General features: G+C 43.5%; 1 protein-coding gene across 1 annotated transcript in view; it reads right to left on the bottom strand.

Moving 5' to 3' along the window:
• Positions 1-11,360, bottom strand: part of LOC106569213 (E3 ubiquitin-protein ligase HECW1) — a 65,993-nt gene that overhangs the window by 4,820 nt on the left and 49,813 nt on the right. Inside the window, exons 25-27 of the mRNA XM_014140349.3 lie at positions 11,119-11,265; positions 3,160-3,274; positions 74-272 (exon numbers count right to left, since the gene is read on the bottom strand). Coding sequence (XP_013995824.3) covers positions 74-272; positions 3,160-3,274; positions 11,119-11,265 — 461 coding nt within the window. The remainder of the gene's footprint in view (positions 1-73; positions 273-3,159; positions 3,275-11,118; positions 11,266-11,360) is intronic.

Here is an 11,360-nt window from a genome sequence, read left to right as displayed (position 1 = left end):
CATGTACAGACCTATAATAGCAGAATTTAATCATACAATTATAGTCTTGGGTAAAGAGTTTACTGTATATTACCTGGGTAGAGCGGTGATCTTGCCCCACTTCTCGATACAGAAGCGTCGCAGGCCATTGCTGCCCCGTAGTGCGGTGAAGCCCTCATAGGGAACACTGGAGGTGCCCGTCACAAACTGCAGCAGACGCAGCCTCTGCTCATTGTTGAAGCGCTCCACTGCCCCCCAGAACCACCGGATCACTATGTGGCTGTCATGGTAGCCTGCAATGGAGAAGGCCAACGGAGGTGGTAGCTGGTCCCATACCGGATGTGCAGTAGCCAACTCCTTTCTTGTTGCAATGCCATAGAAAAGTTGGCTACAGCATATACAGTTTAGGACCAGGGGCTACAGGGGGGCTGGTTCAACAAGGGAATGTGGCCTGTGTGTTCAGTCCATCTAACAAGATTGACAATTAAATGTGCACCTTATATCACATACAGTTGAAGTCGGAAATTTACATACAATTAGGTTGGAGTCATTAAAACTCGTTTTTCAACCGCTCCACAAAATTCTTGTCAACAAACTATAGTGTTGGCAAGTCAGTTAGGACATCTACTTTGTGCATGACACAAGTCATTTTTCCAACAATTGTTTACAGACAGATTATTTCACTTATAATTCACTGTATCACAATTCCAGTGGGTCAGAAGTTTACATATACTAAGTTGACTGTGCCTTTAAACAGCTTGGAAAATTCCAGAAAATTATGTCATGGCTTTAGAAGCTTCTGATAGGCAAATTGACATAATTTGAGTCAATTGGAGGTGTACCTGTGGATGTATTTCAAGGCCTACCTTCAAACTCTGTGCCTCTTTGCTTGACATCATGGGGAAATCAGCCAAGACCTCAGAAAAAAAATTGTAGACCTCCACAAGTCTGGTTCATCCTTGGGAGCAATTTCCAAACACCGCCTCCCGGGTGGCGCAGTGGTCTAAGGCACTGCATCGCAGTGCTAGCTGTGCTACCAGAGATTCTGGGTTCGAGCCCAGGCTCTGCCACAGCCGGCCGTGGGGTGACCCACAATTGGCCCAGCGTCGTCCGGGTTAGGGAGGGTTTGGCTGGCAGGGATATCCTTGTCTCATCGCGGACTAGCGACGCCTGTGGCGGGCCGGGCGCAGTGCAGGCTGACCAGGTCACTAGGTGTACGGTGTTTCCTCCGACACATTGGTGTGGCTGGCTTCCGGGTTGGATGTGCGTTGTGTCAAAAAGCAGTGCGGCTTGGCTTGGTTGGGTTGTGTTTCGGAGGATGCATGGCTCTCGACCTTCACTTCTCCCGAGTCCGTACGGGAGTTGCAGCGATGAGACAAGACCGTAACTACCAATTGGATACCATGAAATCCAAACGCCTGAAGGTACCACGTTCATCTGTACCGACAATAGTACGCAAGTATCAACACCATGGGACCACGCAGCTGTCATACCGCACAGGATGGAGACATGTTCTGTCTCCTAGAGATGAACGTACTTTTGTGCGAAAAGTGCAAATCAATCCCAGAACAACAGCAAGGTGCTGAAGATGCTGGAGGAAACAGTTACAAAAGTATGTATATCCACAGTAAAACGAGTCCAATATCAACATAACCTGAAAGGCCGCTCAGCAATGAAGAAGCCACTGCCCCAAAGCCGCCATAAAAAAGCCAGTTTGCAACTGCACATGGGGACACAAATCGTACTTTTTGGAGAAATGTCATCTGGTCTGATGAAACAAAAATAGAACTGTTTGGCCATAATGACCATCGTTATGTTTGGAGGAAAAAGGGGGATGCTTGCAAGCCGAAGAACACCATCCCAACCATGAAGCACGCGAGTGGCAACATCATGTTGTGGGGCTGCTTTGCTGCAGGAGGGACTGGTGCACTTCACAAAATAGATGGCATCATGAGGTAGTTATGTGGATATATTGAAGCAATATCTCAAGAAATCAGGATGTTGAAGCTTGGTCGCAAATGGGTTGTCAAAATGGACAATGACCCCAAGCATACTTCCAAAGTTGTGGCAAAACTGCTTAAGGACAACAAAGTCAAGGTATTGGAGTGGCCATCACAAAGCCCTGACCTCAATCCTATAGAACATTTGTGGGCAGAACCGAAAACGCATGTGCGAGCAAGGAGGGCTACAAACCTGACTCAGTTACACCAGCTCTGTCAGGAGGAATGGGACAAAATTCACCCAACTTATTGTGGGAAGCTTGTGGAAGCCTACCTGAAATGTTTGACCCAAGTTAAACAATTTAAAGGCAATGCTACCAAATACTAATTGAGTGTATGTAAACTTCTGACCCACTGGGAATGTGATTAAAGAAATAAAAGCTGAAAAAATAATTCTCTCTACTATTATTCTGCCATTTCACATTCTTAAAATAAAGTGGTGATCCAAACTGATCTAAGACAGGGAATTTTTACTATGATTAAATGTCAGGAATTGTGAAAAACTGAGTTTAAATGTATTTGGCTTGTCACGTCCTGACCAGCAGAGGGAGTAGTTGTTTAGTATTTTGGTCAGGACGTGGCAGAGGGATGTTTGTTTTGTATGGTGGGGGTTTTGTGTGTGTTGTAGAGGGGTGTTTGATTTATGTGTTCCTGGGTTTTGGGTGTATGTTCTAGGTTAGTATGTTCTAGGTTGTATTTCTGCAGTCTGTCTAGTTTAGGTTTTCTATGTTTAGGTTTGGGTGCTGGACTCTCACGCAGGTGTTTCTCGTTGCCTCTGATTGAGAGTCCTATATATGGGTAATTGTTTGGTGTTGTGGGAGATTGTTTCTTGTTTTGCGTGTGTGAGCATGACAAGACTGTTTTGTTGTTTGTGAGTTCTTTGTTTGTTATTTTGGTGTTCTCTTGGTTGAATATAAATACAAGATGGGCATCCACATTCCTGCTGCGTTTTGGTCCTCCATTCCCGACGACAACCGTTACATGGCTATGGTGTATGTAAACTTCACAAACACATATTACCCATAAAAACATGTTGGGCTAGATTCCCGTACCCACTACATTCACCATAGTCCTAGACTGTTTAAAAAAAATGTATTTAACGTTTATTTCACTAGGCATGTTCATTGAAGATTCTCCATTAGTTAATGTCCAGTGATGTGCTTCACTGCAGTCTGCTCACCTCCTCTATACTCTGTGTTGTTCCTCCAGTCGTTGAGGTCTATCTCAGCTGTCCCAGCAATGACCAGCTCCAACTCTCTGGCATCGAACACTGACACCAGCCGTGAGTCCACCACCTGGAGAAATATTGCAGGAACATAGAACATTAAAAACGATGTAGGAGTGTACATACTGTATGTGACTCGTTTCAGGTAACCAGGCGTATGTCGCACATCACTACTTCACAGGAGAGGCATTTGAACATTGCCACCCGGGCCTGCCGGTGTAACTGCTTTCTGACTGTACACTGTACCGCATGATTGTAGCGGGTTTACTAACGCGTTAGTTCTAGTAGCTATGTTGACTATGACGTGACAACGATGTAGGCTGTGTGTAGCGGTCATGATATGAAGGTTTGGTTTTTCGCCTGGTCACAGTCAGCTGATGTGTTGTGCACTGAAGTCCACAAGCGAAGGGAAAAGGTGAGAGGAGGAGAGCGCGTAGATAGTTGCGAGAATGAATTATATATATACAATGAGCAAAGTGGTCATGCTGTTTTTATTTGGATGCTATGAAAGTGAACTGTGTTTGCGTTTGATCAGGGGTGGATTTATTTTTTCCGATTCTGTTGAAAAACGTTTCTTAAATGGTAGCAAACAGAATGAAATGGGGATAAAAAAATACAAACATTTGTCCAATAGAAACTCACATTTGCAACTGCTGGACTAATGATTACACCCTAGATCAGCTAGATGCAGGCAAGAGTGTGCAAGGCGGTATTGAATGTGTAAATGTCTTTCACCTTGATTACTAAAGATTCTCTTGACCTGTGCACCTACGTTGTAAACTTTAATTCATAGGCTATACTGTAGGTTGTAGCAACCTCATGATGGGTACAAGGAAAATATGAGTATCATGTAGTAGCCTAAATCTATCGATGTTTCATTGAGCTGGGCGAATGGAATATGAATGACAGCCATCCAATATGCTGTAATAGAAATAAGGCCATGCTAATAAAATAAATAATCATACTCCCTCGGCACTGACTGCCACTCGTGTAGATAATCCTTTCTACCGCGGCTTTTTTGAAAGATATCATGAAGAAGTACAAAAGCGTTGCTACTGCTCTCCACTTTCTGGAAGAAGATTGTGCCATGCTGACTCTCTCTGACTCTGAAAATGAATCAGATGATGAGGAAATCCCTGATGTAGGTAAAACCATTTTCATTGAATCAGATATTGTAGAGTCTTCTGATGACAGTGATTGGGGGGAAAAAATCTGTGGAATTCCCGATGGAAACAGAGTATGATGGCTAAGGAGATGTTAAAAGTTCTGCTGTTCAATTGCAAATATGCGGAGGGAGTCGAAAAGAGAACACAGAAGGCTGTTGTATGAAACAATTGTCTCCGAATTTCATCTTCAAACTAAGGGCAACCATGACATCTGACAGAGAGGGGGAAGCGTTCATCCATGTATACAAGTAAGAGTCAAGCTAGCTACATTTTCAGATATTATATGTTTCTAATTTTGTCAGCAAGTCCTTTTCACTGCAAGTTAAAGCGTACTGTTAGCTGGCTGGCTGGCTCGCTAGGTAATGTTAAATGTATGATCTGTGTAGTAATATTATTTGCATCTCAGAAATCTATTTGCATTGCAGGTTATAGCCTAATGTTAGCTAGCTATGCATGGTGGCTAGCTATGACAATCGGTATGGGTTGATATTATTTCCACATTCAAAACAACTGGGAACTCGGGAAATCTCAGACGTACAACTTCAGTGCGTTCAAGACAACTGGGAAAAATCATTTTGAACTGTCATCCAACACGGAATTCCAAGTAGGGAACCCGGGCGTCTTTCTAGAGCCCTGACTTTCCGACCTGAAGATCACTGATGTCATGATTTGACCTTGTATTTTTTCAAGTTCCCAGTTGTCTTGAAAGCACCATTAGGTTCATTGTTAATGTTAGCTACCTGATAAGATGGTGCCGGAGAAGAAGGCTGACGTTTTACGTGCCCCCAGCAGATTGTTTTGTTGTTCATTTATTCGTGTTGATTGTAACTTATTTTTTTACTTATTTTGTACATAATGTTGATGCTACCGTCTCTTATGACCGAAAATAACTTCTAGACATCAGGACTGCGATTACTCACTAGCAGAATCCTTTTTTTCCTTTCATGACTCTGACGAGTCCGACGCGAAGGATATACTGCTTCCTCGAGAACAGGCCCCGATCCCCATGATGTGCGTGAAGAGGAGGCGAAGAAAGACGGGCCGAAGGTCAGGCTGCCTTCTGAGAATTCGTAGGTGATCGAATAAACCCCCACTTCCCTCCATTCTGCTAGCAAACGTGCAATCTTTGGAGAATAAAATCGACAAGTTACGCGGAAGATTAAACTACCAATGGGACATTAAAAACTGTAACATCTTATGCCTCACGGAGTCGTGGCTGAACAACGACAATATCAACATACAGCTGGCTGGTTATGCGATGTACCGGCAGGATAAAACAGCGATGTCTGGTAAGACAAGGGGCGGCGGACTATGTATTTTTGTAAACAACAGCTGATGCATGATAACTAAAGAATTCTTGAGCTATTGCTTGCCTGAAGTAGAGTATCTCATGATAAGCTGTAGACCACACTACCTACCGAGAAAGTTTTCATCTGTATTTTTTGTAGCTGTTTACATACCACCACAGTCAGAGGCTGGCACTAAGACAGCATTGAATGAGCTGTATTCCGCCATAAGCAAACAAGAAAACGCTCACCCAGAGGCGGTGGCGCTCCAAGTAGCCAGGGGCTTTAATGAAGGGAAACTGAAATCCGTTTTTATCAAATTTCTATCAGCATGTTAAATGTCCAACCAGAGGAAAAAAAACTCTGGACCAACTATACTCCACACACAGAGACGCATACAAAGCTCTCCCTCACCCTCCATTTGGAAAATCTGACCATAATTCTATCCTCCTGATTCCTGCTTACAGCAAAAATTAAAGCAGGAAGCACCAGTGACTAGATCAATAAAAACGTGGTCAGAGGAAGCAGATGTTAAACTACAGGACTGTTTTGCTAGCACAGACTGGAATATGTTCCAGGATTCCTCCGATGGCATTGAGGAATACACCACGTCAGTCATGACGTCGTCCCCACAGTGACCGTACGTACATACCAGAAGCCATGGATTACAGGCAGCATCCGCACTGAGCTAAAGGTTAGAGCTACAGCTTTCAAGGAGCGGAACTCTAACCCGGACGTTTATAAGACGTTTATAAGAAATCCCGCTATGCCCTCCGACAAACCATCAAACATGCAATGCGTCAATACAGGACTAAGATCGAATCGTACTATGCCGGCTCTGACGCTCGTCGGATGTTGCATGGCTTGCAAACCATTACAGACTACAAAGGGAAGCACAGCCGAGAGCTGGCCAGTGACACAAGCCTACCAGACGAGCTAAACTACTTCTAAAATCACTTCAAGGCAAACAACACTGAAACATGCATGAGAGCACCAGCTGTTCCGGAAGACTGTTTGATCAAGCTCTCCACAGCCAATGTGAGTAAAACCTTTAAACAGGTCAACATTCACAAGGCCGCAGGGCCAGACAGATTACCAGGACGTGTACTGTGAGCATGCGCTGACCAACTGGTAAGTGTCTTCACTGATATTTTCAACCTCTCCCTGTCCGAGTCTGTAATACCAAGATGTTTTAAGCAGACCACCATAGTCTCTATACCCAAGAACTCTAAGGTAACCTGCCTAAATGACTACCAACCTGTAGCACTCACGTCTGTAGACATGAAGTGCTTTGACAGGCTGGTCATGGCTCACATCAACACCATCATCCCAGAAACCCTAGACCCACCCCAATTTGCATACCGCCCCAACAGATCCACCGAGGATGCAATCACTATTGCACCACACACTGCCCTTTCCCACCTGGATAAAAGGAACACCTATGTGAGAACGCTATTCATTGACTACAGCTCAGCATTCAACACCATAATGCCCTCAAAGCTCATAAATAAGCTAAGGACCCTGAGACTAAATACCTCCCTCTGCAACTGGATCCAGGACTTCCTGATGGGCCGCCCCCAGGTGGTAAGTGTAGGTAACAACACATCTGCCACGCTGATCCTCTACACAGGAGCCCCTCAGGGGTGCGTGCTCAGTCCCCTCCTGTACTCCCTGTTCACTCATGACTGCATGGCCAGGCACGACTCCAACACCATCATTAAATTTACAGATGACATAACACTAGAAGGCCTGATCACCGACAACAACAACAACAACATAGCCTATAGGGAGGAGGTCAGAGACCTGGCAGTGTGGTGCCAGGTTAACAACCTCTCTCTCACCGTGATCAAGACTACAGGAAAAAGAGGACCGAGCACGCCCCCATTCTCATTGCCAGGGCTGCAGTAGAGCAGGTTGAGAGCTTAAAGTTCCTTGGTGTCCACATCACCAACAAACTAACATGGTCCAAGCACACAAAGACAGTTGTGAAGAGGGCACAACAAAACCTATTCCCCCTCAAGAGACTCAAAAATATTTGTCATGGGTCCCCAGATCCTCAAAAGGTTCTACAGCTGCACCATCGAGAGCATCCTGACTGGTTGCACCACTGCCACAACTGCTCGGCCTCCGACCGCAAGGCACTACTGAGGGTATTGCGAATGGCCCAGTACATCACTGGGGCCAAGCTTCCTGCCTTCCAGGACCTCTATACCAGGCGGTGTCAGAGGAAGGCCCTAAAAATTGTCAATGACTCCAGCCACCCTACTCATGGACTGTTCTCTCTGCTACCGCACAGCAAGTGGTACCGGAGCGCCAAGTCTAGGTCCAAAGGGCTTCTAAACAGCTTCTACCCCCAAGCCATAAGACTCCTGAACATCTAGTCAAATGGCTTCCCAGACTATTTGCAGTGCCCCCCTCTTTACACCACTTCTACTCTGTTGTCATCTATGCATAGTCACTATAATAACTCTACCTACATGTACATACTACCTCAACTAACCGGTGCCCCCCCTGTATATAGTCTCGCTATTGTTATTTTACTGCTGCTCTTTAAGTACTTGTTACTTTTATTCTTATCCAGATTTTTTTACAGTGTATTGTTGGTTAGGGGCTCATAAGTAAGCATTTCACTGTAAGGTCTACACCTGTTGTATTCAGCGCATGACACCAATACATTTGATTTGATTTTTGAAGCTACATGTCTAAACAAAAGACTCCCCTTTGTCAGATGATTAGATGACCCATCAAGTTAGCCAGTTGTGTCTAGGGGTGATTACGGTCATCTATTGTATTTCCTGAACATGTGTACATGTCTAGACCAGGTATTCCCCCAGGGGTACGTGCAATGCCGTCGGGGGTACATCAAATAATAATGTGATTTTGACTTTTTTTCTCACATTTTCACACAGTCCATTTATATTTTCCAACAGGGCTATACATTTAGGCAAGTTTTTTTTCCCGCCTGAGTAGCCTCGTTTCACTGCCAAAATAAAAATTTAACCATCTAGTGTTCAGCGAAATAACAACACAATGTTAAATACAGGTAGCCTAGTCAAATAATTAACATCCAATCACATTAACCGTTACTCTCTCGTGTGAATTCCACTAACGGTCCGTATGTAGCCAAACGTAGCTGCTGCTCATGTTGGTATCTGTACTGATGGCTCAAAAGTCATGACAGGGAGACGTAGTGGAGTGGTAACGCGCGTGCAAGCAGTTGCTCCTGACGTCACTTGGGTACACTGCAGCATCCACTGAGAGGCTCTTGCTGCCAAGGGAATGCCTGACAGCTTGAAAGATCTTTTGGATGCTACAGTGAAAATGGTTAACTTTATTAAAGGAAGGCCCCAGAACTCTCATTTATTTTCTGCACTATGCAATGATATGTGTAGCAACCATGTAATGCTTTTACAACAAGCTTTTACAACAAGAAGTGCACTGGTTATCAAGGGGCAAAGTATTGACACGTTTTTTTTTTTTAGAGACGAGCATAAAGTTATCTTTAATGACCATAATTTTCACTTGTCTGACCGCTTGCATGATGACGAGTTTCTCACACAACTGGCCTATCTGGGTGATGTTTTTTCTCGCCTGAATGGTCTGAATCTAGGATTACAAGGACTCTCCGCAACTATTTTCAATGTGCGGGACAAAATTGAGGCTATGATTAAGAAGTTGTAGCTCTTCTCTGTCTGCATTAACAAGGACAATACACAGGTCTTTCCATCATTGTATGATTTTTTTGTGTGCAAATGAACTCAAGCTTACGGACAATGTCAAATGTGATATAGCGAAGCACCTGAGTGAGTTGGGTGCTCAATTACGCAGGTACTTTCCAGAAACGGATGACACAAACAACTGGATTCGTTATCCCATTCATACCCTGCCTCCAGTACACTTTCCGATATCTGAATAAGAGAGCCTCATCAAAATTGCAACAAGTGGTTCTGTGAAAATTGAATTTTATCAGAAGCCACTACCAGATTTCTGGATTGGGCTGCGCTCAGAGTATCCTGCCTTGGCAAATCGCGCTGTTAAGACACTGATGCCCTTTGCAACCACGTACCTATGTGAGAGTGGATTCTCGGTCCTCACTAGCATGAAAATTAAATACAGGCACAGACTGTGTGTGGAAAATAATTTAAGACTCCAATACAACCCTACATTGCAGAGTTATGTGCATCCTTTCAAGCACACCCTTCTCATTAACCTGTGGTGAGTTATTCAGAATTTTCAATGAACAAATAAGGTTTAATATGTAAGATGGTTAAATAAAGAGCAAAATTATTGATTATTATTATTTGTGCCCTGGTCCTATAAGAGCTCTTTGTCACTTCCCATGAGCCGGGTTGTGACAAAAACTCACACTCATTCTTATGTTTTATAAATGTATTGTATAGTGTGTGTGTGTGTGGCAGGTTTACAATGATGGCAAAAAACTAAATTGTGTTGTGCGCTGACCCTGGTGCTAGAGGGGGTACGCAGCTGGAGGTTGAATGTTTGAAGGGGTACGGGACTATTAAAAAGTTTGGAAACCACTGGTCTAGACAATAGTGACCCATCTACTCAGCTAGATGTGGCTGGGGGGTGGTTATAGCATTTCTTTCACACGACCCATCAATTTAGACAAGTGTGTCTGGGTAAGAATCATTTAATATTTATAAAATATTTATCTGGGCACTTTCTATTTTTGATATTGCTACTATGCAAATATGCAAGTAACCATTTCACTGTACCGTTTACATCTTTTGTATCCTGTGCATGTGACAAATAAACTTAGATTTTATTTGATATAGTCTGTGTTTGTCAGAGACGGTAATTTGAAGAACAACATGACCTGCACCAAAGTCAGATTAGGATATAGGCCAAGGAATAGATAGTGTATTTTTGCTACTTCTTTCACCATTGCTATTCTTGAAATCTTTGGTAGTTTACTACACTACCTTACTCACTCTGTTTAGCACATGGTCTCAAATGTGAATCCTTAAAGACATGGGTGCGGCTAAGTCTTAAGGGTGTGTGAAGAAGAGCTCTCCAGTAGGTGTACCAAAACATTCAAGGGCCATTTTCTCAAAAGTAGGGTTACAAGTTTATTAACTTTCAAAGCAGAATTACTTTCCCATTGTTCCTCAACTGCAGTGTATGATATACCATTTTCTAGCTCTGAGTTTCTACTTTTATCCAATATAAAAAACACAATTTCAAATAATTGTTTCGAATATGTAACCCGAGCCGGTCGGGTCACATATTTAGACACATTGCTCCCATCATTGATTTGTTGATTTCATTTGACAGTCATGTTCTATTGTATTCTAAGAAACTTTAAGAAATCATATTTGAATTACAAAGTGAAAAACCTCTTAAATCATAGCAAGGCTGGAAAAACAATAAACCAAATTGGAAATATTGGGGGGAAATCATGCCATGGCCAATGGTTGTTGCCCTGAGAGTGTTTGCTCTACCTCATAGAAGCCTCTGACCAGTGCCTCTGTCTGCTGGACCACTCCTCTCTCCACCCTCCACTTCACCATGCGTTCAATGTACTCCTTCTTATTCTTCTCTGTCACATTAATGTGGGCCCCTCCAGACTTCAGCTCTCTCTCTGTTACCTGCCCACAAAGAGAGTAATATCCATATAACAATACAGACAAATCTTACAATGGAAAAGTCCCCATGAAAGTGTACAGTATACTGAAGTATATAC

The sequence above is a fragment of the Salmo salar genome, chromosome 14 (assembly GCF_965601325.2).
Source record: "Salmo salar chromosome 14, fSalSal1, whole genome shotgun sequence".
Lineage (NCBI taxonomy): Eukaryota > Metazoa > Chordata > Actinopteri > Salmoniformes > Salmonidae > Salmo > Salmo salar.
This window is presented reverse-complemented; position numbering and strand designations above follow the sequence as displayed.